The sequence below is a fragment of the Thalassophryne amazonica genome, chromosome 19 (assembly GCF_902500255.1).
Source record: "Thalassophryne amazonica chromosome 19, fThaAma1.1, whole genome shotgun sequence".
NCBI lineage: Eukaryota > Metazoa > Chordata > Actinopteri > Batrachoidiformes > Batrachoididae > Thalassophryne > Thalassophryne amazonica.
The window spans coordinates 33,791,747-33,819,394 of NC_047121.1; the positions used below are offsets into that span (position 1 = coordinate 33,791,747).

A 27,648-nucleotide genomic window follows, 5' to 3' on the forward strand; every position below is an offset into this window, starting at 1 on the left:
TCCTACAGGGAAAAGCGGCTATCCACCTCATCTGCGATCATTTCAGCAATGGCAAGGGAGGAGGTAGCCGCCGGCGAGGGAGCGTTACGCACGTGGAGCACTCGACTGCCCACGTCCCCGACGCCACCGTCAAACACAAAGTCATCCACGAGCTTTCCGTTCCGGTCAAGGGCTTGAGCTCGAACTCCTGATGGACCCCTTGGAAGGAAAACAAAGAAAAAAAAAAAAAAAACTATGGTTACAGAAAACTACTCCGTCACAAATACACATATAAAAATAAAGAAAAACCGAGTCTTGTTGCTGTACCTGAGCACGTCACTGGCTGACATTTGTGGGATGTACTTCTGCAGTATTTTAACCTGAGCTCCAATAAACATTCCTCTATAAAATTCTTCCATTCCATATATGATGTTCTTCCATACAAGCTTCTGAAGTCCTCTGAAAAATAAACAGACACTTACAAAATCATTTGCACAAAATGTGCGACAAAGATGCTGTTAAAGTACAAAAGTTTCACATGTACTTTTCCAATCCAAGCAAACAAAATTTCATCTTGTACCTGTAGAACACTGCGTCGGCAAAATCTTTCACATGGAAGTCAAACATATTGTAACCCTCTCTTTTGAAAGCCAGGATTGCATTTGGGCCAAGCCAAATATTCCCATCCATTCGCGGGGTGAAGTGCACTCCAAGAAAGGGGAATCGTGGGTCAGGGACCTGTGAACAACAGTAAAATAAGCACCTAATGCTGCACCAAAAACACAACAAGCAGCATATGTGTTAGTGCATGTACAGACCCTACTCTGACTGTAGTCTTTAAATTTTAAAGTCATAAATTGATATGAAGGCACATTGCAGAACTGTCCAGCAGGTGGCAGCACAGCTCTTGACATCTTGCTTTTCATGGAAACTTTGAAATAAAGGAGACTCACAGGTTTTGGAGCAGTAATTCCAAGTTTGTCATGAGTAATTTGCAGTACTAATGTTTTGTTATCCCCGTTCATATGTTCTGCCAACCATTTAATTCTGGGTTTGCTTTCCTGTCCTCTTGTATGTATTTTTTTTCCCCACATTTGGTGAGTAATGGGCATAATGTTTCACCCCAATGTTGCTACCATAAGTTGTTACCTTGCAGGTGGGTGCTGCAACCAACAGGTGGCAGACACATCTATGGGAAAAACTGCATTCACATGTTGAAGACAGAAAAACTGTCAAAACTCTGTCAAACTGTAGGTCACCACGTGAAGCACTGCCATTTTTAATGCTGACACAGACAATAATTTACTTAACTAATACCCCCATCACACATAGCCGGTGTAACAGTTTATCTTCCCCCCTTGATAACTTTACCCCCCACCCTGGATATCATCCCCTACTGTACAAATGTTGCCTGTCAGGGGTGGGGGGAGATTTCCAGGGTGAGGGGTAAGATATCCTATGACATCTTACCCCACAGAGGGAAGATATCCAGGGGGGGGGGGGGGGAGATATACTGTTACACCAGAATCATGCAGAGTGGCGTCGGACTTATGAAATGGGGCACATTCAAAATTCAGGGCGACTTGACGGATTTCAGTCCCAAAATGTTCTGACAGCCATCTGCAGAAGTCGACACACTTGGTCAAAATCGGCCAGTGGCCCCGAGTGTGACGCACATGTTCATAATTCTCCGGGCACGGTTGAGATGGGACACCCATCCGACAGCAATCCATGTGTTATCTGAGGACCATCTAATCGCAATTTACATATTCTGATGATGGTAAAACGTGATCCGAAACGATCTGAGCGCATACGAGGGAACCTCCAGATGGATCTGCCACAGTATGCCTGTCAGCAGTGGTGGGCACAGTTCCGATAACCGATACTTATCAAAGATAATGTTTTCATTATCGGATTATCTTTTCGAATAACTTTAAAAACCATTATCGGACTAATTATCTTCCGATAAATTTTCGTCCAATAAGTTTTAGACCGTTAACGTGGTAAACAAAGCTGAGCAGCTACAAACATTATTAAAATTTAAAATCAGTTTAGCACCTACCTGTTAAATGTTTCATAGCAGATGTGTAGTTCTACCCTCGGCAAACAGAAGAGAGCTGCTTCTAGGAGAAACTGCTCTATCCTCTGCAAGCAAAGGAGAACTGGTCACAAAAAAAAAAAAAAAAAATCATTTCTTTTAACACCATACTGATACGCTGGCAATATCACCCAAGTCATCCAGAGGCATACATTTTTAACTTATGGTTCAAATTTTAACCAAACTAATTTCGGACAAGTTATTTAAAGGACTTGGCAGAGGATAGGGAAGTGTGGGTTGAGCTGCTTGCTCTGCTGTCGTCACCATGACCCGGACCCAGATAAGGCCCCATTAAAAATTAAATAAATTTTTCTCTTTTTTTTTTTTTTTTCCTTTCTTTTTTTGGCGAATTTCATTCATGGAAGTACAGCTGGTGCAAGGACCCACACATCCGCTAGGAGGCGAGTATGTTTTGGCCGAAGATGGCCGAAGTTTACCGAGCCAGACGGCTTGTTGTCACTGACAACCACACAGTCAGTTGCTCTTTCTCACTCACACACAGTATGTCTAAATCTGCCCATTGAACATTAAAATTTGATTTGGATGAAAAACATTATGAATCAAGCATTTTTAAACAGTTTTAAGCCTGTCGGAGCTGTTTAATTAATGATTGTTCAAAGTCTATTCAGCGTTTTGAGCGTGAACATTCACACGCAAAACCCCCACATTTGAGATATAACTGACAGTTGCACACAAGGAAATTATCTCATGATCCACAAAGAAAGAAAAAAAAAGTTAAAGTTACTCAGTTCTCTGTGTGGAGCGGAGATGCCGCATGCCACCGTGCACACGCTGGCTGATGTGCTGGTAGTGTAACACCTTCAGGAAAAAAAAAGCATTTATGGTACATATTTAATTAAAAGTTTAAAAAATCTTTCTAAGATCTTTCTGTGTAAATATCTCATGTTACAACGTAGAGACCTGTGGCTTTTAGACAAGTGTGGCCTATTTATGTACAATTTTTTTCTTTTTAAAATTGGTGGGTGCGGTTTATATTCAGGTGCACTCTATAGCCTGGAAATTATGGTAAATTTCATAACCTGAAAATGATCAGTGGTCAAATAAAACCATCAGTCCCTCATTTCAAGTTGTAATTTCACAAAGCCATGAATAACGTCTGCATGCCATCCTTGGTGTACATCTACAGAACCATCAGATCTGAAATCCATGAAGAATTGAGAGAGAACAAACATTTTGAGTGAACAAATTCCTAATTAGGCTAACATGCTGATAAATTCATTACTAATTAAACAAGTGACATCAGGAGATGACATATCACCCCGGTCCCCACAAATCGGTAATATAAAATGTCGGGGGATCACCCAAGGTTAGGGTTAGTGTGTTAGTGTGTGTGTGTGTGCTCAACTGGTTCTTGAGATATCACGCTAACAAGGGTGGCAATGACAATATCTTGAACATCTCGCTGTGACCTTGAAACAGACCCCAAGGTCACAGTAATCAACTGGTTTTGTGGATCATCCAGGTACACCCTTATGCTAAACATGAATGAAACTGGTCAAGTGAATCTTGAAATATTGTGCTAACAAGCGAAAAGGATGGTGAGATGGCCAGCTCAACGACATGTTGATCGCTATATCCCCTTGTATTGGGGGGATAAAAATGTTATATGCACCATCTGTAGTTCTATCAAATGAAACAGAACAAAAATCCATCAAGAAGTGAGAGAGAAGAAGCATTTTTTGCGAAATACCAACGGCAGATGCCTCATGATTACATAAGCTCATCTCGGCCTTTTGGTGAGATGACCTAAGAAAAAAGTCAGGAAAAAAGAAATCCTTAATCACAACACACATTAAGTAGACTTACTGGGTAAATATTTCCCTTAACCAGATAGTGTTTCTCTGGCTTGAGGATCAAGTAGTCTCCTCTGAAGGGTACAATCCGTGGTTCTCGACCGCATCCTGATATCTGTGACAGGCGGTCCGAATACAGACCCCCACAGGTCAGGACGTAACGGCACCGCACCTCGTTGCCCTGGACATGGAGAAAGTGTTTACACACACACACATATATACGAGGGCTGTCAATAAAGTAACGGTCCTTTTTATTTTTTTCAAAAACTATATGGATTTCATTCATATGTTTTTACGTCAGACATGCTTGAACCCTCGTGCGCATGCGTGAGTTTTTCCACGCCTGTCGGTGACGTCATTCGCCTGTGAGCACTCCTTGTGAGAGGAGTCGTCCAGCCCCTCGTCGGAATTCCTTTGTCTGAGAAGTTGCTGAGAGACTGGCGCGTTGTTTGATCAAAATTTTTTCTAAACCTGTGAGACACATCGAAGTGGACACGGTTCGAAAAATTAAGCTGGTTTTCAGTGAAAATTTTAACGGCTGATGAGAGATTTTGAGGTGATTCTGTCGCTTTAAGGACTTCCCACGGTGTGAGACGTCGCTCAGCGCTCTCAGCCGCCATCGTCAGCCTGTTCAAGCTGAAAACCTCCACATTTCAGGCTCTATTGATCCAGGACGTCGTGAGAGAACAGAGAAGTTTCAGAAGAAGTCGGTTTCAGCATTTTATCCGGATATTCCACTGTTAAAGGAGATTTTTTTAATGAAAGACGTGCGGACGGGTCCGCGCGTCGGGACACAGCCGACGCGGTGCGGCGGCACAGGAAAAACACCTCCATTGGAAGCCTTAAGGACAAGTTGGAACATGTCCTGCTGTTAAACAATTTCTCATACACTCACTCCACTGAAAGCCATCAAAAGCCACCTGGATTTTACAAATGGTTATCAACACGGAGGTGTTTTTCCTGTGCCGCCGCTCCGCGTCGGCTGTGTCCCGACGCGCGGACCCGTCCGCACGTCTTTCATTAAAAAAATCTCCTTTAACAGTGGAATATCCGGATAAAATGCTGAAACCGACTTCTTTTGAAACTTCTCTGTTCTCTCACGACGTCCTGGATCAATAGAGCCTGAAATGTGGAGGTTTTCAGCTTGAACAGGCTGATGACGCCGCCTGAGAGCGCTGAGCGACGTCTCGCACCGTGGCAAGTCCTTAAAGCGACAGAATCACCTCAAAATCTCTCATCAGCCGTTAAAATTTTCACTGAAAACCAGCTTAATTTTTCGAACCGTGTCCACTTCGATGTGTCTCACAGGTTTAGAAAAAATTTTGATCAAACAACGCGCCAGTCTCTCAGCAACTTCTCAGACAAAGGAATTCCGACGAGGGGCTGGACGACTCCTCCCACAAGGAGTGCTCACAGGCGAATGACGTCACCGACAGGCGTGGAAAAACTCACGCATGCGCACGAGAGGGTTCAAGCATGTCTGACGTAAAAACATATGAATGAAATCCATATAGTTTTTGAAAAAAATAAAAAGGACCGTTACTTTATTGACAGCCCTCGTATATATATATTACACACACACACACACACACACACACACACACACACACACACACACACTAGCTATGAAAACCAAGAACAATAGAAATGTGTAGGATCTTCAGATTGTTTCATCTGCAGACATCTCACCTTCTCGTCTCTGACAGCAATTGGATAATTCATTCCTGCAAAATGATTAAAAATAAATAAATATTACCTCAAGTACAATTTTTTTTTTTTTTTTTTTAACCATTACAGCGTGGTTGCAATTTTACCTTCAGTGCTACCAGCAGGGTTCTCCTTCGCCATGGCAATATCAGAGACCTCATACTCTGTTACCACCTTGCCTCCAGCCTCTTCAAAGTCTTTTCCATACTGAAGAGCAACCATTCTCCAGTCCACAATCCCAGTGTACGGTGAATCCAAGGCCATTATACCCTGGAAAGACAGCATAATAAACAGTCACTACTGTCTTTGCTTTCTTCCAAATAAGAGCTGTATCTCAGAAACTCTTACCCTGCAGTAAGGCTCACGTTCCCTGATCCCCTTGGCGTCTACAATACTGAGGTCGCGTACATTGTTCTGCATGCCCCGTTCATGTAGAGCTCTCAGTCTTGGTATCTCCTCCTGCTCCAAGGCAACAATAAGCTGGAAAACACATAAAAACCTGTGATCATCATCCTCATTAAGGCACAAGCAACTAAATGACCAACGCAGCACCATCTGACAGCTCGTTGGCATTGGTAAGTCCTGTATAGGCCCTAAGGCCCCTTCGTGCCGGTGCTTACTTAGATTCTGTAGCATTAAGTCAATGAAAAGTCTATGATTCACACTGAACGAGATGCCAGTCTGACACAGGGCACTTCCCCAGTCAACGCTGATACCCATTTACAGCTGGGTGGACTGAGACAACATAGGGCGTTGGTGTCAATTTAATTAATGGAACAATCAATGCTCATGAAAGCAATGAAATTCATTGCATTTGAAAAAGCAGTAGACAGCAGCAACGTTAAACTGCACCCAGACTGTTAGTGGTCCTCCAGGCTGCAGATCATTCCTTTTTTGGGGGTTGGCACTCCAGCCGCAATAATAATAATAATAATAATAATAATAAAACCTCACAAGCTTGACATTCAAAACAAAGACCTTTTGTTCCTGCACTCCGTGGGTCTACGTTTGTTGCTGCCTTCCATCGGTGGACAGCACACACTGTGAAGGAGATGAGGAAAAGCAGCTTGGATGTGGAAAAGAAGAAACCATAAGAAAGCCCCAAGGTCCATATCTCTGGACGGTGGTGTCTGGTGGAGTGCTGAGATTCCTTTCCACTGCACACTGGTGCCCACGTCCAAATCTGAAGTAGCTCATGTGTGTGGGCACCTAGAATATCTTTTCTCCCATTGAGGATGGCCAGCTTGTTGCTTTCAGGGGGCTCTGTGTTGGAGTAGTTGCACTCTATGAGGTCCTTAGAAAGTTCTCAAGGGGTTATCCACTACATAGCCCTGCAACGTAAGGCAGCTCATGCCTGTGATCATCTAGAACATCCTTTCTCACGTTCCACAGCTGTTGAAGTAGCTACACTCTGAGGTCTTCAGAGGGTCCTTGTAGTTACCGATAGAGTCACTTATCTGGGCGGTGACATTCATGTCCCAATGACCTCAGGCTTTCAGACTGACAAGTGCCTGGGAAGAGTTTATATAGGTTTGAAGTTGCTGGACAGAGGTGTTTGGTGATGCTGATATCTTTGCAGAATTAGAGACATTCCACGCCCTAGGAGACCAGGGTTTAAGGATTGTACCATACTGACATGGAAAATATCAGTACTGGTTAATTTCAAGCAACACCGAAATTGCCGTGAGTGCAAGACATTGTAAACGCATATGAATGTGTCTGTGTGCAAAATAAATGACATGAGTGAACTAATTTTTTCCTAATTTTATAGGAACAGTGTATGAGTGTGTCACTAGATGATTAACCTTTGGATCAGATCAACTGAAGTTTGTTAAAAATAGAGTGAAAAACATTTTCCAGGATTTATCTGCAACCAACAGGGCTCAATAGATGATGTAACATTTAATAATTTAGTAAATCATTTGTAATTAAATGGTACGAGTGATTTTATCATCATCTTCCTCCTTTGCTTGCTCCCATTAGGGGTCATCACAGCAGATCATCAGTCTCCATTTCATGCTGTCCTCTGTATCATCTTCTGTCACACCAACCACCTGCATGTCCTCCCTCAGCACATCCTAAACCTCCTCTTCTCCTCTTACTTGGTGACTCCATCCTCCACATCCTTATACCAATATACCCAGGGTCCCTCCTCTGCACGTCTAATCCGTCTCAGTCTCACCTCTCTGACTTTGCTGTCCTTCTGATATGTTCATTCCTAATCCTGTCCATCCTCTTCACTCAAAAAGAAAATTGCATTTTCAGCTCTGCCTCATGTCTTTTTCTTAGCACCATAGTCTCTATACAGTACAACATCATGGTCTCACTACTCTCTGGTAGACTTTCTTCTTCACTTTCAGATATCCTTCAGTCACAAATCACTCGTGCCACTTTTCTCCAGCCACTCTTTCTTTCTCCTTTTATTTTCATGAACATCTTCATTCTACCACCAAGTTTCCTCGTCTTCCATCCTCTGTCCAAATGTCACACCCACAAACTTTCTGTCTCCCTCACATCTTCAGTAGTTGTCCATTATCACTTCACCTCCATCCAGTCCTCGTCTCACCTCCTCTCTGATTTTCACACATCCCAAAATATTACACAGTGCAGCATTATGTGCACATGTAGGGCATGCATCGTCCCTCCAATCTATTTGACAAGCTACAAGTTTGTTTTCATGCTGAAATATAGAATTCTATTTATAATAGCAACTTTTATGTTTTTGTTTTAGCAGAATATACGGACAGTTACAGTTATACACTGGGCGGGACGGGTCTAATTTTATGTCAATTTATAAGTTTAATTTTTTCACATTTTCAGTGGCTAGTAATTAAAAACCTGGTCTGGGCTACAGCCTTTCAATCATGGATCTGCTTTAATTCTGGAGGTGCTAAAGTATGAAAATGTTTTCACAGAATAAAACAAAAATTTCCAGAAGTGAACAAATAAATTCTCAAAATTCTACCAAAACATTGCATTTTGCATTGCATTATTAGTCCCAAATGAAGTCTGAACAAATGTTATGAAGGTGTAACATCATCTGTGTCTGAAGTGAGACGGAATGACTTGTTAATGTGCAGTCATCATCATCATCATCATAATCAGTACTGTGGCGCAAGACGCCTCATTTGTAGCTCTCTAACTTTTTTTTTTGTAACTCAAGTATTTATTGGCATTTTTCACTTGGAACTTGGCAAAATCCTTGACCTTATGTCACATAATTTCTCTAGCTGACAGGTGACAGGAGAATTATAGTTAACAGAAACAAAAGACCAAAAGGGTTCCCAAACTGAGAGGTTATTACTATTTCTATTTTTTCAATTTATAAAGCATGCACTCATGACGCTGCCCTAATCATCATGTTTACCCATTCCTTAATGTGTGGGGCTTTGGAAGATTTCCAGTGTTTTAGAATCACTCTAGTAGCTACTGATACTCCTACCATAATAACAGAAAATTTATCCCTTGATATGTTTTGTTGTTCATCACCCAGTAAAGATAATCTTGGACAAGTTGGCACAACTCTTCCTAACCAGTCACTCACTACACTTAAAATATCTGACCAGAAATGATTAATGACTGGACATTCCCATAGACAGTGCATCAGAGTGCCGGTATCTCTTTGACATTTCCAGCATAATGAGTAGTTCATAAGACCCATTCTATTCAGACGTACAGGAGTCCAATAGTATCTGTGTATAATCTTATATTGCGTACATTTTCCTTTACATTCTCTTATAAATTTTTCACTCTTCATAACAATTCTTCTCCATTCCTTGTCCTGAAACACACATCAAATGACCTTTTCCCATAAGACCTTTAAATTTTTACAGTCACTACCGAGTGTGGAGCTGATTCTTTGGTAGAATATAGAGCCTCGATGATGACGTGGTGGCAAGGCCAGACAGTCCAGGATAAAGTTGTCCTTATTTTGTGGAGGCAATGACATGACACAGTTCCTTATCTGGAGATATTTCCAGAAGTGTCCCTTCTCCCAAAGATGATATTTTTTCAGTAAATCATCATAAGACATGAACACTTCATTTTCATACAAGTTATCAAGTGTACATATTTTTGGATTGTGCCAACTCTTCCAATAGACTGGTATCCTTCCAATACAAATGGCCGGGTTTTGCCAAAGAGAAGAATATGACTGTTTATAATGTGACAGTTCAAGGAGTTTATGCATTTTCATCCAGACTTCTTTGGAGTGTAGCATAATAGGGTTGGAGACGTTGTCTGATTTCTGGGATTTTTATTTTTTTTAATTATTCAGCATCATTTCACATTCATTCATCTGGTGCATTTGTCCAAAAGTGTTAACACAATACACACAAAACTAATATCAGGTGTGAAACCAACCTGCTGGAGCAAGTCATGCAAAAAGACAATGCACTACAATTTACGCTTGAGCTTGTAATGTTTGTGTTAGACATTTTTTTTTTTTACGTCATCGGAGCCCATCATTTACACATCATAAGAGTGATATCATATTTAGTCATAACACCGGTACAGACCTTTCCACATCTCTTGTAGGGAAGTCCTTTCTTGTCACAGTATTCATAGGCTAAAGTGGCTCCTCGCACACACAGACGAGCCTTCAGCGATCCCGGCGTGTAGTAAATCCCACTGTGAATGACGCCGCTGTTGTGCCCACTCTGATGCATAGCTAGTGAATGAAAAAAAAAATTACAGGGAAATTAAACCAACTCTTCAGGCATTATCTTTACCATCTACGGTGCACACTGTCTTCTGCACAAATTGCAAATGCATTTTGGGGATGTCAAACACCATTTTGCCATTTATACAATGGAAAAAAAAAAGTTTGGGGTAAGTCACAAAGAGGTTACACTCACTTTTTAATGCAAACAGCTACACAAACATCCTGCCACAAAAGCAGCAAACAACACAGTAGTGACACTGTTGGCAAAAAGTTCCACAAACACACACACGACTGCCCCTGGTCAAGCATCAGCCCACTGCCTTTTTTGAAGAAAGCTGGTCAAACACCCACCATAGAATAAATTACTTTTTATTAAATGTCCACCGTAAAATAAATTAATTTTGCATGACCACTAGTCATCAAGAGATGTCATATCCCCCGGGCCGCACAATATATACACTCAACAAAAATATAAACGCAACACTTTTGGTTTTGCTCCCATTTTGTATGAGATGAACTCAAAGATCTAAAACTTTTTCCACATACACAATATCACCATTTCCCTCAAATATTGTTCACAGACCAGTCTAAATCTGTGATAGCACTTCTCCTTTGCTGAGATAATCCATCTCACCTCACAGGTGTGCCATACCAAGATGCTGATTAGACACCATGATTAGTGCACAGGTGTGCCTTAGACTGCCCACAATAAAAGGCCACTCTGAAAGGTGCAGTTTTATCACACAGCACAATGCCAGAGATGTCACAAGATTTGAGGGAGCGTGCAATTGGCATGCTGACAGCAGGAATGTCAACCAGAGCTGTTGCTCGTGTATTGAATGTTCATTTCTCTACCATAAGCCGTCTCCAAAGTCGTTTCAGAGAATTTGGCAGTACATCCAACTAGCCTCACAACCGCAGACCACGTGTAACCACACCAGCCCAGGACCTCCACATCCAGCATGTTCACCTCCAAGATCGTCTGAGACCAGCCGCTCCGACAGCTGCTGGAACAATCGCTTTGCATAACCAAAGAATTTTTGCACAAACTGTCAGAAACCGTCTCAGGGAAGCTCATCTGCATGCTCGTCGTCCTCATCGGGGTCTTGACCTGACTCCAGTTCGGCGTCGTAACCGACTTGAGTGGGCAAATGCTCACATTCGCTGGTGTTCGGCACGTTGGAGAGGTGTTCTCTTCACGGATGATGCGAAGGAGATGTGTTGCACTGCATGAGGCAAATGGTGGTCACACCAGATACTGACTGGTATCCCCCCCCCCAATAAAACAAAACTGCACCTTTCAGAGTGGCCTTTTATTGTGGGCAGTCTAAGGCACACCTGTGCACTAATCATGGTGTCTAATCAGCATCCTGATATGGCACACCTGTGAGGTGGGATGGATTATCTCAGCAAAGGAGAAGTGCTCACTATCACACATTTCGACTGGTTTGTGAACAATATTTGAGGGAAATGGTGATATTGTGTATGTGGAAAAAGTTTTAGATGTTTGAGTTCATCTCATACAAAATGGGAGCAAAACCAAAAGTGTTGCGTATATGAATCGATCAAATAGTTCTTAAGATATCATGTTAATAACGGTGCAATGACAATATCTTGAGTATCTCGCTGTAACCCTGAAATTGACCAAGGTCACTGCAATCAAATGGTGTTGGGGGATCACGTCATAAGTGTGTACTGGTAGCAGTCGCATGACATTGACATCAGTGTGAAAGCTTGAAGTCAAAGAGTTGTGGTACACACTGTGATGGTTTGCGTAAACTGATCAGAATGGATTTAGTTAATATGTCCAGTTGCAACAATCGACTAATGTATTGGTTTTTCCTGAATTTTGGGCTCTGATGGAATGAGTGGCCAAATACAGACCGCAAGTGTGCAGCACTTCTGGACGCGTACAGAAGATAAACAGTTAACTCAGACATTCCAATGTTTGGCGGTGACCATGACAGGTCTAACTCGATGTTCCATTACTTTCTGTGAGAGACTGACAAGAAAATTCCACCTCCTGTGGCAAATGGATGTTTTATCTTTAAGACAGAGACAAATCTAACAGCAAGAAATTGATTATTTAAGTGCAGAGAGTTGCCTGGTTTTAAACATGTAGGAACTTTTTAAGCTGCCATCAGAGCCAGGGCTTCCTGTGTTAATATAACGCTGTGCAAAACATTTCAATTAAGTAAATTTTTGTCCGTGTCCTTATCCTTGAAAAATGGCCATGCCTCACATGACCTCTTGTGTTCTACCACTGCAAAGGGAATTCTGCTGCAATGAATTTTCTGTTGCCTACATGCAAAAACAGCTTAACAACAACTGGACATCCACTGGCAAGCTATGAACATGTACAGGACAAAACAAACCTGCAAGTTACCATCAGGAAAGTTCTCTGTCGGATTTATGCTCAAAGTTTTGAGCATGTCCACAACTTTGAGTGCCCCAAATGGACACAAACTGGCGAGTTATTTTTTAAATTGTGATGAAATCAGGCATTTCAAGAAAATGGGCGTTCTCACAAATGTTTTACTGGCCGCGCTCATGCCTCGGCCCAATCTCCTCTTCAGGCAGAATTTCCCAAAGAATGCCTTGGGCAGTCTAACATGTGAGTATGGTGTATATTAGTTTGGCTTGGCTGAACAAGATTTTCAGATTTCAAAGTGGGCTGTAGCATTTTAAAGCTACAGTATGTAAGATAGTGTCATCTAATGGTGATGTTGCAGACTGCAATATGCTGTTTTTGTTTCCTTGGTGATGGGGATTCATGCTGCCTTGCCTTCTCTTGTGATAAGCAAAATTAGCAGAAGACCAGCCTGTAGGCCCTTGACCAAACTCTGGGAACAATGGCTTGAAAGTGGTTCTAGGTTTCCTGATGGATTTTGAACATTTTTTACTTGGGCTGCGCTCTTCAAACTTCCAGGCATTTTTGGGAGGGGGCAACAAAGGTCAAAATTGTGCCCACATGCATATCAAATTACTCGTTATTCATAACATTTACAAAAATATATAGTTTGTGATGCATCTGACCTCAAATGAGGGTGCTATCAAAAAGTCAGCAAACTTTTGATAATATGAAAGTGTGGTGAAAGCAGTTAACCTTGACCAATTTTGATGATATTGGTGTCTAATCATGTTTTCCTGCATGAGAAATTAATTGAAGTACTTTTGAAAAACATAAATGATAAGCTTGACGTAATTTCAAAATGGCTAAGCCTTTCCAGTCAAGTGACTGGTTTTTCATTTGTTCCCATGTTTCTGGAGAAAGGTGTTTTTGTCTTTATCACATTCTTCAATACACAGAATACACATTCCACTACTTTTACACACTTCATCTAATTTCCTTTTTCTGTTTGCTTTTGATTTCAAAATTGGTGTTGATCCTGTTGCTGATATTGTTGTATGAAGATCTTAACATACTCTAGATAAATCAAAGAATGTACAGAAAAAAGGAAAAAGAGATCTCAGTTTAGAACAATGAACAAATAAAGAAAAAAAACAATGTTGAATAAACTTATAATGCCTCAGCTGTACAGTGATCTACACAAATTGCTATGAGCGAATATATGTGTATTGACAATAGCACATACATTGAGTTCTATTTTATTTATTTATTTATATACAACCCCAACTCCAATGAAGTTGGGACATTGGGAGAAATGTAAATAAAAGAATACAATGATTTGCAAAGTGGTGATCCTCACCCCATCTTTGCTTGTGAATGGCTGAGACTTTTGGGGATGCTCTTTTTATATCTAATCATCACACTCACAGTTAGTGTCCTCAGTTCCCAAACGCTTATTGAGTGTTGTTAGAAGGAAAGGTGGTGTAACACAGTGGTAAACAACCACTGTCCCAGCAGGCATCCATTTCAAAATGAGGAAATATTTGCACAAAAACAATAAAGTTTATCAGTTGGAACATTAAATATCTTGTCTTTGTGGTCTGTTCAATTGAATATACAGTAGTGTTCAGAATAACAGTAGTTCTATGTGATTAAAAAGATGAATCCAGGTTTTGAGTATATTTCTTATTGTTACATGGGAAACAAGGTACCAGTAGATTCAGTAGATTCTCACAAATGCAACAAGACCAAGCATTCATGATATGCATACTTTTAAGGCTATGAAATTGGGCTATTAGTAAAAAAAAAAAAAGTAGAAAAGGGGGTGTTCACAATAATAGTAGTGTGGCATTCAGTCAGTGAGTTTGTCAATTTTGTGGAACAAGCAGGTGTGAATCAGGTGTCCCCTATTTAAGGATGAAGCCAGCACCTGTTGAACATGCTTTTCTCTTTGAAAGCCTGAGGAAAATGGGACATTCAAGACATTGTTCAGAAGAACAGCGTAGTTTAATTAAAAAGTTGATTGGAGAGGGGAAAACTTATATGCAGGTGCAAAAAATTATAGGCTGTTCATGTACAATGATGTCCAATGCTTTAAAATGGACAAAAAAACAGACGCGTGAAAGAAAACAGAAAACCATCAAAATGGATAGAAGAATAACCAGAATGGCAAAGGCTCACCCATTGATCAGCTCCAGGATGATCAAAGACAGTCTGGAGTTACCTGTAAGTGCTGTGACAGTTAGAAGATGCCTGTGTGAAGCTAATTTATTTGCAAGAATCCCCCGCAAAGTCCCTCTGTTAAATAAAAGACGTGCAGAAGAGTTTACAATTTGCCAAAGAACACATCAACTGACCTAAAGAGAAATGGAGGAATATTTTGTGGACTGATGAGAGTAAAATTGTTCTTTTTGGGTCCAAGGGCTGCAGACAGTTTGTGAGATGACCCCCAAACTCTGAATTCAAGCCACAGTTCACAGTGAAGACAGTGAAGCATGGTGGTGCAAGCATCATGATATGGGCATTCTCCTACTATGGTGTTGGTCCTATATATCGCATACCAGGTATCATGGATCAGTTTGGATATATCAAAATACTTGAGGTCATGTTGCCTTATGCTGAAGAGGACATGCCCTTGAAATGGGTGTTTCAACAAGACAATGACCTCAAGCACACTAGTAAACAAGCAAAATCCTGGTTCCAAACCAACAAAATTAATGCCTCACAGATGTGAAGAAATCATGAAAAACTGTGGTTATACAACTAAATACTAGTTTAGTGATTCATGGGATTGCTAACAAAGCAGTTTGAACATAATAGTTTTGAGTTTGTAGCGTCAGCAGCAGATGCTACTATTGTGAACACCCCCTTTCCTACTTTTTTTTTTTTTTTTTTTTTTTTTTACTAATAGCCCAATTTCATAGCCTTAAGAGTGTGCATATCATGAATGCTTGGTCTTGTTGGATTTGTGAGAATCTACTGGTACCTTGTTTCCCATGTAACAATAAGAAATATACTCAAAACCTGGATTAATCTTTTTTAGTCACATAGCACCACTATTATTCTGAACACTACTGTAGGTTGAAGAGGATTTGCAAATCATTGTATTCCGTTTTTATTTACATTTTACACAATATCCCAACTTCACTGGAATTGGGGTTGTAAATTAAATTATGTATATTATTATATTATAATATGTATATTAACTGATTTCATTAGATCACCTATTCACAGATTTTCTTTTTCGTTATAAATATTACATCAAAAGTCAAAGCTAAAAATAACATTTTACTTACCAATAGAAAGCCAATAAGATCAGTCAATTTCTTGAAGGCACACATCACCCAAGACGGAGTCACATCTGTGATGTTCAGTTTGTGAGAGTTTCTATGCAACTAAACGAATGGCAAGGTTTTAAAGTCAATTCCAAGTAAATCATATCAATGTGTCATCATACACTTATGGTTACTGTATCAGATTTGAGGATAGTAAATACTTTGGTCATTCCAAGAGAACATACAGAGTAAGGAAATTCACCTGTTATAATTATATCGAGCACGAAATAAGGTCATGATCCACAAAGCAGGGCACTGAACTCTTTACCCAATACTTTTAAGACAGTGTTGAAAAACTTGAACGGCTGTTATGAGGTAGGCCTATGTCCCATAAAAAATTTTCAGTTTTATTCAATATATTGTTTATGAACTTAATTAGCAAGCCCTATTTCTTTACATGCCTGGTCATCCTCACTGACCAATTTCACTTTCATCATTTGCACAAAATCTGAAATTGTTACAGGTTTCCAGTTTGCAGAATTTTCATTCATTCACAGACAGTAATTTCTGCCCATTTTTAATAACCGGTATGGACTTAAATTTCACTTTTGCTTGGACCTACCCTGGCTGATTAGTGGAGTCATTTTGAAATTTCAAGCCGAAGACTTCAATTTTTTTTTTTAAAGTGCTTAGATGAATTTCTCATGCTGAAAAACACATGATTAGACACCAGTATCATCAAAATTAATCATGGTTAAAGGGTTTTACCAGTTTTTCGTATTATCAAAAGTTCATTAACCTTTTGATATTTTGGGCCATAGTGCCCTCAATTGAGGTCAGATGCATAACAAACTATATTTTTGGAATCATTATGAGTATACGAGTAATTTGATATACACAGTGACACAATTGGGACAATTTTAAACTTTGACCCTTGTTTGACATTTTTTTCTCCTCCTGAAAATGCCCAGAAGTTTGAAGAGTCCAAGTCAATAATCTTCAAAATGCATCAGGGAATCCAAACCACTTTGAAACCTTTGTTCCCAGAGTTTGGTCACGGGGTCTACAGGCTGGTCTTCTACTACATGTATGATTCTACATTTTATAAAAATAAGGGTTCTCAAACTTCTTAGCCTGCACTAGCAACCACTGATCCCGTGTCTTTTTTCTTCCGTCTTTCAGCCATGCTGACAAATGCAAAATACCGAGTAAGTATGTCCCTTTTTCAATATGGCAGTGCAACATGGTGGCCTCTATGAGGTGGCCCGCTTTCTTGCAGGTAACAGATGACTAATGCTAATAAACACCCCTGAATCCTACACACTGTAGCTTTAAATTTGGTAGTGAATGCAATAGCAGAAAGCCATAAAACACAGAATGACACAAAATACATATCACAGCCCAAATACAACCCCTGGCAAAAATTATGGAATCACCGACCTCAGAGGATGTTCATTCAGTTGTTTAATTTTGTAGAAAAAAGCAGATCACAGACATGACACAAAACTAAAATCATTTCAAATGGCAACTTTCTGGCTTTAAGAAACACTATAAGAAATCAAGAAAAAAAAAATTGTGGCAGTCAGTAACGGTTACTTTTTTAGACCAAGCAGAGAGAAAAAATATGGAATCATTCAATTCTGAGGAAAAAAATATGGAATCATGAAAAACAAAAGAACGCTCCAACACATCACTAGTATTTTGTTGCACCACCTCTGGCTTTAATAACAGCTTGCAGTCCCTGAGGCATGGACTTAATGAGTGACAAACAGTACTCTTCATCAATCTGACTCCAACTTTCTCTGATTGCTGTTGCCAGATCAGCTTTGCAGGTTGGAGCCTTGTCATGGACCATTTTCTTCAACTTCCACCAAAGATTTTCAATTGGATTAAGATCCGGACTATTTGCAGGCCATGACATTGACCCTATGTCTTTTTGCAAGGAATGTTTTCACAGTTTTTGCTCTATGGCAAGATGCATTATCATCTTGAAAAATGATTTCATCATCCCCAAACATCCTTTCAAATGATGGGATAAGAAAAGTGTCCAAAATATCAACATAAACTTGTGCATTTATTGATGATGTAATGACAGCCATCTCCCCAGTGCCTTTACCTGACATGCAGCCCCATATCATCAATGACTGTGGAAATTTACATGTTCTCTTCAGGCAGTCATCTTTATAAATCTCATTGGAACGGCACCAAACAAAAGTTCCAGCATCATCACCTTGCCCAATGCAGATTCGAGATTCATCACTGAATATGACTTTCATCCACAGTCTACGATTGCTTTTCCTTAGCCCATTGTACCCGTGTTTTTTTCTGTTTAGGTGTCAATGATGGCTTTCGTTTAGCTTTTCTGTATGTAAATCCCATTTCCTTTAGGCGGTTTCTTACAGTTCAGTCACAGACGTTGACTCCAGTTTCCTCCCATTTGTTCCTCATTTGTTTTGTTGTGCATTTTCGATTTTTGAGACATATTGCTTTAAGTTTTCTGTCTTGACGCTTTGATGTCTTCCTTGGTCTACCAGTATGTTTGCCTTTAACAACCTTACCATGTTTGTATTTGGTCCAGAGTTTAGACACAGCTGACTGTGAACAACCAACATCTTTTGCAACATTGTGTGATGATTTACCCTCTTTTAAGAGTTTGATAATCCTCTCCTTTGTTTCAATTGACATCTCTCGTGTTGGAGCCATGATTCATGTCAGTCCACTTGGTGCAACAGCTCTCCAAGGTGTGATCACTCCTTTTTAGATGCAGACTAACAAGCAGATCTGATTTGATGCAGGTGTTAGCTTGGGGGATGAAAATTTACAGGGTGATTCCATAATTTATTCCTCAGAATTGAGTGAGTCCATATTTTTTTCCCTCTGCTTGGTCTAAAAAAGTAACCGTTACTGACTGCCACAATTTTTTTTCTTGATTTCTTATAGTGTTTCTTAAAGCCAGAAAGTTGCCATTTGAAATGACTTTAGTTTTGTGTCATGTCTGTGATCTGCTTTTTTCTACAAAATTAAACAACTGAATGAACATCCTCCGAGGCTGGTGATTCCATAATTTTTGCCAGAGGTTGTACTTCTGGACTACAATAGCAAACATGCTATTGTCTTGCAACACATCAATTTTCAAATCTCAACCCACAAAGCTCTTTTTCTTTCTCCAGCAGAATGAAGTTGAGCGTTGGATGCCGCAAAATGAGCTCTCGGGCCGCAGCGAGGCCCACAATCCCTCCTCCCACCACAGCCACATCATACGAGCTGAAAGACAGATGAAAGGTGAGGTTAGCAAAGTTAAATTTTGACAACAAAGCTGCTGGATTTCAAAACGGAGAAAGCAGAGAGAAATATTTAGGTCATTGGTTCAACGTTCAGCTAAATATGACTATGACGCTGTAAATAATGAATAGACCTTTGAAACCGTCACCATGAACAACCATTAACCTAATATTGTAACTGACAAGCTGTTTGTCAATACAAAGCACATCCTGAGGTTATCCAGGGCACTGTAGCCACCAGCAGATGTTTATCTAGTCCTGCAAATATAAACAGTGGCTTCAGAATTTCACATAATGACACATTTATCAAGAGTTGGAGAATGTTTTCAGATCTGTGCTCTTGGACACATGAACAAAAATCCCATATTCCCCCCCCCCTTTTTAATCTGAACCAGGCACAGTGCTGCAACATGCAAAACAGAATGAAACAATAAATTGGAAAAATGTTTGGGAGAATCACAATCTGCGCTGAGTAAAAGATTCTAGAAACTCTTTTAAAAAGTGAAAACATTCATTATTTGTCTTACTCATTCAGCTGCACCTGTGTCAAGGGGTTGAAATGTGCAAAATATGCTTCATCTACTTTTAACAGTAACATATGGTTGGTGTTCATGTTAAACATCCTTCAAGTCCCACAATTCTTTGACTGTGCATGTAGACACTGCAGTGCTCTGAATATAATTTAGGCCTAAAACGGTTCATTTTAGACTTGTGTGATATATGTACCAGATGTTTATATATCTGGACTACTGCTTGCTCTGAGACACGCCCAATGACATGGGATGCGCTCTATGCAACAAACAAACATCAAGGAGAACCCCTGAAGGAAGAAAGGGGGTGTGGCCAGCAGCAAGTATTTTCCATTGAAAAGATCAAGCACATAGACAATTTCTGAGAGACTTGATTTTCTTTTTTAAAAGTTACACTGTCCAACTGTCTGTGGGTTAATTTTGGCTACAAATTATAATTTCTACTTTTAGGACATCCGTTGACCTGTATTAGGTTAGGCTACCACATATCGTAGTCTGCTTAGGGAAGCACCTTTGGTCCTAACTGGCAAGGATCTAGGAAGAACATGGTTCATCACTACCATTTAAAAGCAGCCATTCTTGGACTTTTCCCTATTTCTAGGATCCACAGCAATGCCATCATGGATGGTCATGGAAGTGCACCACATGGCCACAGCATCATAGCTGATGTTCCCTCAATGCAAGCATAGTACTTGATCTGAGCCTTCTAAAACCCACTCTTAAATTGACTCAAAGCTGTCAGATGTCACCAGTGGCAGACACAGCGCCGCAAATCCACTAACCGCTAATTAGCAAAGCTAATTTTTTCTTTAGCAAATTAGCTTTTCAGCTAACTTTGAAAACCATCAGCAGAACAATTAGCTTCTGCTAAATTTAGTTTCGCTAACTTTCAGTCCACTAAATTTTTTTTGCTTGTAAAGCGAGTAAAGTTTAATGGTCAAAAATGTTTGTAAACCCTAAAATCATACATGTTAATTCCTGTCTGTTGTGTGTCTGCAACAATCTGTTCTGTCAAGGTGAGCTCCCGTACCGCAAGTCGACAGTTAGTATGTCTGTTTTAAAGACAGCATGTACATACAAATCTTTACTTTTTTTTGTGAAAAGACACTTATTGCTGTATTTTTTTATGTACAGACAAAAACTTACGCGGGGTTTCATCGGTGGGGAAGCGCAACACGACGGGTGAGGTGTCGATTTTACGAGTCGCACTGAACGCAACACGGATGAGCCGTTCCTACATTTATAAATATAATACAGAGATAAAGTGTGACTTAATATTGCAATTTACTGCTTTTTATAAAGACAATGACCATGTTTGAGATTTTATTTTGCATTTATTTATTTTTCATGCATTTGTTTTGTGTTTGTGAACGCAGCACTGTTAACGGTTTATAAATATAAATACAGAGATAAACTGTAACTTCTAATACTGCGATTTACTGTTTTTTGATCAAGATGATGACAGTATTTGGGGTTTTATTTTTTATTTATTTCTTTTTTGTGCATTCATTTTGTGTTTGTGATCCTGAGAATTTACCCAGCAGCCCCTTCTGGCTTATCAGTAGCCGACAGCGTAATCCGATGTGGCGTGATTATAAGCGTTCAGCGTTATAAAAGTTAACTTTTCAGTTAGTAGATTAATGGTTATCAAAGCTAACTTTTTGGGTTAGCTGTGCCCACCACTGGATATCACGCTTATCAAGTCAAAACCCTGATTGGGGTGATATCTGACAACATCAAAAACAGCCACTCCCTTGGTATGCCGACTACTGGTACTGGAGCAACCAGACCAAATGTAGATCTGGTCACTTCCAGGTGTGCAAACCTCAAAAAGTGCTCCTGCTACAACTGAGTTTTCCAAGCTCCTGCAACAGCAGTAGAATATGTTCATCCTTCTTGAGTCAAAGGATATTCCAGGTGACCACATGCATGATTATGGTAAAGGTTCCTTTCATGCACGAACTGATACCAGTACTGGTAACTGTACCCAACAGTACTTTTGTCACACTAAAATAATAAAGTCAAAATTTTGTTTTGTATGATACAATAAAAATTGTATGATCCAGACATAACAGATAAAGAAAATCTACAGCACTTAAACCGTTAGTTTATTCAGAGTTGTTCTATATATCTTGTTAATAGTGACTATATATTATATTACTTGCTACAAAAGCCAGAAGGAAATGAGTTATATTATACTACAAATTATTTGTCAGGATGACGTTGAGCTGCTGTGGCAGCATCGAACAGAGCAGCCAGAACAAGTAATTTGTGTGACACTTCAAGTAATTATGTTTTTAGCAAAGCCTAGAGTCACGGCATTGACACCAATCAACACTTAAATGAGAGACAGTTTAATCTCGCCATATCCAACATTGCTCTGTGATGTTTTTCATTGGCCAGCTTTCATTTTTATTAGCAACGACATTACATCATGGCAAGCTGACCTTGACTCCACTGTATGTGCTATTGAGGTGCTACGAAGCACTGGTTCATGGCACAATCCAGCGATGCTAATGCATGCTTCAAACATTGTACATATACAGTAGTGTTCAGAATAATAGTAGTGCTATGTGACTAAAAAGATTAATCCAGGTTTTGAGTCTATTTCTTATTGTTACATGGGAAACAAGGTACCAGTAGATTCTCACAAATCCAACAAGACCAAGCATTCATGATATGCACACTCTTAAGGCTATGAAATTGGGCTATTAGTAAAAAAAAAAAAAAAAAAAAGTAGAAAAGGGGGTGTTCACAATAATAGTAGTGTGACATTCAGTCAGTGAGTTCGTCAATTTTATGGAACAAACAGGTGTGAATCAGGTGTCCCCTATTTAAGGATGAAGCCAGCACCTGTTGAACATGCTTTTCTCTTTGAAAGCCTGAGAAAAATGGGATGTTCAAGACATTATTCAGAAGAACAGTGTAGTTTGATTAAAAAGTTGATTGGAGAGGGGGAAACCTATACGCAGGTGCAAAAAATTATAGGCTGTTCATCTACAATGATCTCCAATGCTTTAAAAGGGACAAAAAAAACAGAGACGCGTGGAAGAAAACAGAAAACAACCATCAAAATGGATAGAATAACCAGAATGGCAAAGGCTCACCCATTGATCAGCTCCAGGATGATCAAAGACAGTTACCTGTAAGTGCTGTGAAAGTTAGAAGACGCCTGTGTGAACCTAATTTATTTGCAAGAATCCCCCGCAAAGTCCCTCTGTTAAATAAAAGACATGTGCAGAAGAGGTTACAATTTGCCAAAGAACACATCAACTGGGCTAAAGAGAAATGGAGGAATATTTTGTGGACTGATGAGAGTAAAATTGTTCTTTTTGGGTCCAAGGGCCGCAGACAGTTTGTGAGACGACCCCCAAATTCTGAATTCAAGCCACAGTTCACAGTGAAGACAGTGAAGCATGGTGGTGCAAGCATCATGATATGGGCATGTTTCTCCTACTATGGTGTTGGGCCTATATATCGCATACCAGGTATCATGGATCAGTTTGGATATGTCAAAATACTTTAAGAGGTCATGTTGCCTTATGCTGAAGAGGACATGCCCTTGAAATGGGTGTTTCAACAAGACAATGACCCTAAGCACACTAGTAAACAAGCAAAATCTTGATTCACAGGATTGCTAAAAAAGCAGTTTGAACATAACAGTTTTGAGTTTGTAGCATCAACAGCAGATGCTACTATTATTGTGAACACCCCCTTTTCTACTTTTTTTTTACTAATAGCCCAATTTCATAGCCTTAAGAGTGTGCATATCATGAATGCTTGGTCTTGTTGGATTTGTGAGAATCTACTGAATCTACTGGTACCTTGTTTCCCATGTAACAATAAGAAATATACTCAAATCCTGGATTAATCTTTTTAGTCACATAGCACTACTTATTATTCTGAACACTACTGTACCGGTCTGCAAGTCCACATCTGCTGCAGTGGCAGTTGTTGTTTCATGCTTGGAATTTCATGGCAGTTATATAAAAAGTGCATCCTCAGTACAGACGCACTACTGACACAGTAGAAAAATTAGCAGGTGTTGGTCTCTTTCTTCATCTCACCCAGATGTGCTCTAGTACTAAAATCTGGCTGACTAAAATCTGGCTGACTGATCGAGTATGAATTGATACTCTGTAGCACTCACATAATTTGTTCAGGAGACATCCTCAAAAGTACAAGGTTCAGCCAAATCTTACGCATGAGGCACCTCAAGTCTGGTTCTGGGTGTCACCACGGGCAGATCCTCAGAATAGGATTTGATGGTCTACAGGTACAGAACCAGCTGAGGATTCTTGGCTTAGTTCCCTGTCAGAAAGGAAAATCACTAAGGTTTCTTATCCAAGACCCAGCTCTACCCATATTAGCCATCTCTAAATGTACATAATATGACCCCATTAGCCATGACACCACTGGTCTCCTTCATCGTGGCAAATAATGTAACCAGTTGTTAAATATCAACAGCAACAAAAATCAGTGTTTCACAAAGAACCTTCAACTGAGTTCATTGCTTCCAGCCCCGACTGTAAAACTTGCAGCTGTAATTACAAGCATATGCTGCTTGCACGCAATCCTAAAGGAACAGTTCACACAAAACTAGTGACTGTTGTAAACTGATGGTCACCTTTACTAAGGACTGAACAGACAAAGGCACAATGTACAGGAAAATGTGTGAAAAACAGAAGTTGCACAGATTTCTGGACGGAACTGAACGTTCTTTGCAGTGAGTGGAATCAACCACTCTGCTCCTTTTTTCCTTCTTGCGTAGAGTAAATTAACAGACAGACATGCTGAGGCTAGATCTGAATAAGTAAACCTACGGAAGGTTTTTGCATGAAATCCGCAGTCCCTTCACGAGTGAATCATTGAAAAAGTATCACTGAAATGTTGGGTATGGCCGTCAAAATAACGCCTTAATTTAGATTAAATCATTAAGTAATTACAGCAGCTGCTTTCATCTGTTTTGTTTTGATGTCAGTGACTTGGTCTGTAAATAAAGAGTGTTTTCGAGAGCAACAACTGTTGCTCTCAAAACCAACAATTAGATGTGAACCAACAACTGGATGTACGTGCCTTTGGACACTTTTCTGCACAGCTTGAACAACAGCAGACCAGACGTTTTTTTTTTTGTTTGTTTGTTTTTTTACATTTCTGTGTACACTCAGCAGTACATGTAGGTGAAATATCTATTTTCATACCAAAGTAACTTGCTTTAGTAACTGTCATTGTTATATCTCAAATGTGGGGGTTTTGCGTGTGAATGTTCACGCTCAAAATGCTGCATAGACTTTGAACAATCATTAATTAAACAGCTCCGACAGGCTTAAAACTGTTTAAAAATGCTTGATTCATAATGTTTTTCATCCAAATTTTAATGTTCCATGGGAAGATTTAAAAATTAAACGGAAAAATGGATCCAATAAGAAAGTTAAGTATTAAAAGGGACATATTGTGCCAGATCACCTTTTATTCATCTTTTACATTTTCATTCATTTTCAGCCACTTAGGCCCCATAAGAAGTAGTTTGTCTTCCTTGACATCAGAAAAAAGTGATGCAGGCAGCAGATTTTTTTTTCTTCTTAGAAACAGGTACATACCTAACATCATTTCAAACCTGAAAAATGACACATACAGCACCTGCATACCAAGTGAGGAACTGAAGATATCAGCTTTTTTTTTTAAATAAATCTTTTGTTCCCCATGTTGAATACGGTCAGTGCACTGCATGCCAGTACCGTGATAAACATGCATACCGTGTGTGAGTGAGAAAGAGCAACTGACTGTGTGGTTGTCAGTGACAACAAACCGCCTGGCTCGGTAAACTTCGGCCATCTTCGGCCAAAACATACTGGCCTCCTAGCGGATGTGCGGGTCCTTGCACCAGCTGTACTTCCACGAATGAAATTCGCCCCAAAAAAAAAAAAAAAAGAAAGAAAAATTGATTTAATTTTTAATGGGGCCTTATCTGGGTCCGGGTCATGGTGACGACAGCAGAGCAAGCAGCTCAACCCACACTTCCCTATCCTCTGCCAAGTCCTTTAACTCCTCCAAGGGGATCCCAAACCAGAGTGGAAATATAATCCCTCCAGTGTGTACTGGGTCTTCCCCGGGGCTTCCTCACAGTTGGACATGCCTGGAAGGCCTGTCCAGATTGCAGACCAAGAGGCATCCTCACCAGGTGCCCGAACCACCTCAGCTGGCTCCTTTTGATACAAAGAAACAGCAGCTCTACTCCGAGTCCCTCCCAGATAGTGGAGCTTCTCACACTGTCCAGGAGTATAAGCCTAGATATGTGACGGAGGAATCTCATTTCCACAACTTGTATCTGCGACCATATTCTTTCAGTCATTACCCAAAGCTCATGGGGCATAAACTGACTTGTAAATTACCTCGCCTTCCGGCTCAGCTCCTTCTTCACCACGACAGCCTGGTACAGCATCCATAAAATTTCATATGCTGCCCCAATTTGTTGATTGATCGCACGCTCCAGCTTAGCCCCACTCGTGAACAAGACCCCGAGATACTTAAACTCCTCCACTTGGGGCAACAGCTCTCCACTGACCCATATACTGAGTTGGCCACCATTCCAGATTTGCATATTTACTATTGACACATGCACGAAAAAAACAAGAAGTTGGTTCTGTACTGAGTTTCTCTATGACCAAAATCAGGTTTACAGGCGGGTTATTTTTCCCCATAAATTGAGACCAGCTGTCAGTCCTTTCTGGACTGAGATCCCCACGACCACCACCACACATACACACACACTTTCTCCACAGGCCAGGAATGCAGCTGTATTCCAAAATCAAAAACTGATATGCAACGTGAAAGCTGTTACATGTCTCTCACTCACCACATACACACACAAAACCATATCTGAAGTGATAACATTCAAAATATATTTTGTAGTGCACCAATAAATCATTCTCAGTACATTCATGATGGCCCATTGTTGCAAAGTTCATAGATTGCAGTTTCTTTTCATACATTAACATATTTCTGTATTTGTTTATTTAGTTTTCTTCATTGTCTTTGTGTTTCTCAGATCCTGTGCATGTGTTTTGGGAATATAATACATGCAATTAATTTAGATTAATTAACCACAAACCATTTAATTAATCAGATTAGTTTTTAATCGCCTGACAGCACGAGTTAAAACCCATCATTAAGTTTCAGAGCAGATGTCGGTGAAGGTCTTGGTCTTTGGGTGTCAGACCCCAAACATAAAAGGCTCTCACCTCAACCTTTATTACTCAGATCTCAGTCCTCACTCCTTCAGAGAAACACTGGTACAAGCGTAGTACTGCATTAAAGGATCACTTCATGAACATTTGCTGAAGAGTGTTTTTGTTTTTCGATGTTTATGACACCGTACAAAGTTCATTAGAATCTGACAGGCGGTTTCTCAGGACGACGCCCCCAAGTGGACTTAAAAAACAAAAAAAAAACGAACTTACCTGTGCCGGCTGCTAACTTTAATGTTCCTTATTAGTTTCAGTTGCGCTGCGCAAGCGGAATTAAAACGCAGACTGCTCACAATCCGGATCATTATCACGGGATTCGTCAAAAACCTCCCGAGACTGTCATGGTATAAAAGCCGCCTCCTGTGTTTTGTCTGTTCTCTCCACCCTCAGAGGCTTCATTGTTAGCTCCATATCGTGGTGACAAAAGTCCCGCCTCCTGTGCGCGCGTTCACTCGCCAAGCCAATTGAGTCGCTTGTTTGTTGCAACGTTGTTGGGTCAAAGGTTACTGCAATACGGAAATGCAGAAATGTAATGATATATGTGCACTACAAGTTTTAACAAAAAGAAAATACCGCTATAACTCCAAATGTACAATTGTAAATAAGTTGTATTTACAAGCAAAATATTAATAAGTACTGAAAAAATGATTACTAAACGAAGGGTGTCAAGGTTGCCAAGTGAATGGGAGTTAGGGGCGGGGCAA

General features: G+C 40.1%; 1 protein-coding gene across 1 annotated transcript; it reads right to left on the bottom strand.

Moving 5' to 3' along the window:
* l2hgdh (L-2-hydroxyglutarate dehydrogenase) lies at positions 1–27,334 on the bottom strand. Its single transcript, XM_034195002.1, has 10 exons — positions 27,158–27,334; positions 19,035–19,150; positions 10,116–10,267; positions 5,947–6,078; positions 5,706–5,868; positions 5,581–5,615; positions 3,905–4,072; positions 560–717; positions 307–438; positions 1–198 (listed from the first exon to the last, which is right to left on the bottom strand). Exons 1-10 carry the CDS (start codon positions 27,247–27,249, stop codon positions 3–5), a joined length of 1,344 nt encoding a protein of 447 aa, XP_034050893.1. The 5' UTR covers positions 27,250–27,334; the 3' UTR covers positions 1–2.
* Positions 27,335–27,648: the final 314 nt, after the last annotated feature.

Coding starts and splice junctions, on each gene's coding strand:
- l2hgdh (XM_034195002.1), bottom strand. CDS start 27,249: ATGATCCGGATTGTGAGCAGTCTGCGTTTTAATTCCGCTTGCGCAGCG. Junction 5,616..5,705: donor CCCTGCTGGTAGCACTGAAG/GTAAAATTGCAA, acceptor ATCATTTTGCAG/GAATGAATTATCCAATTGCT. Junction 439..559: donor GCCGACGCAGTGTTCTACAG/GTACAAGATGAA, acceptor TTTATTTTTCAG/AGGACTTCAGAAGCTTGTAT.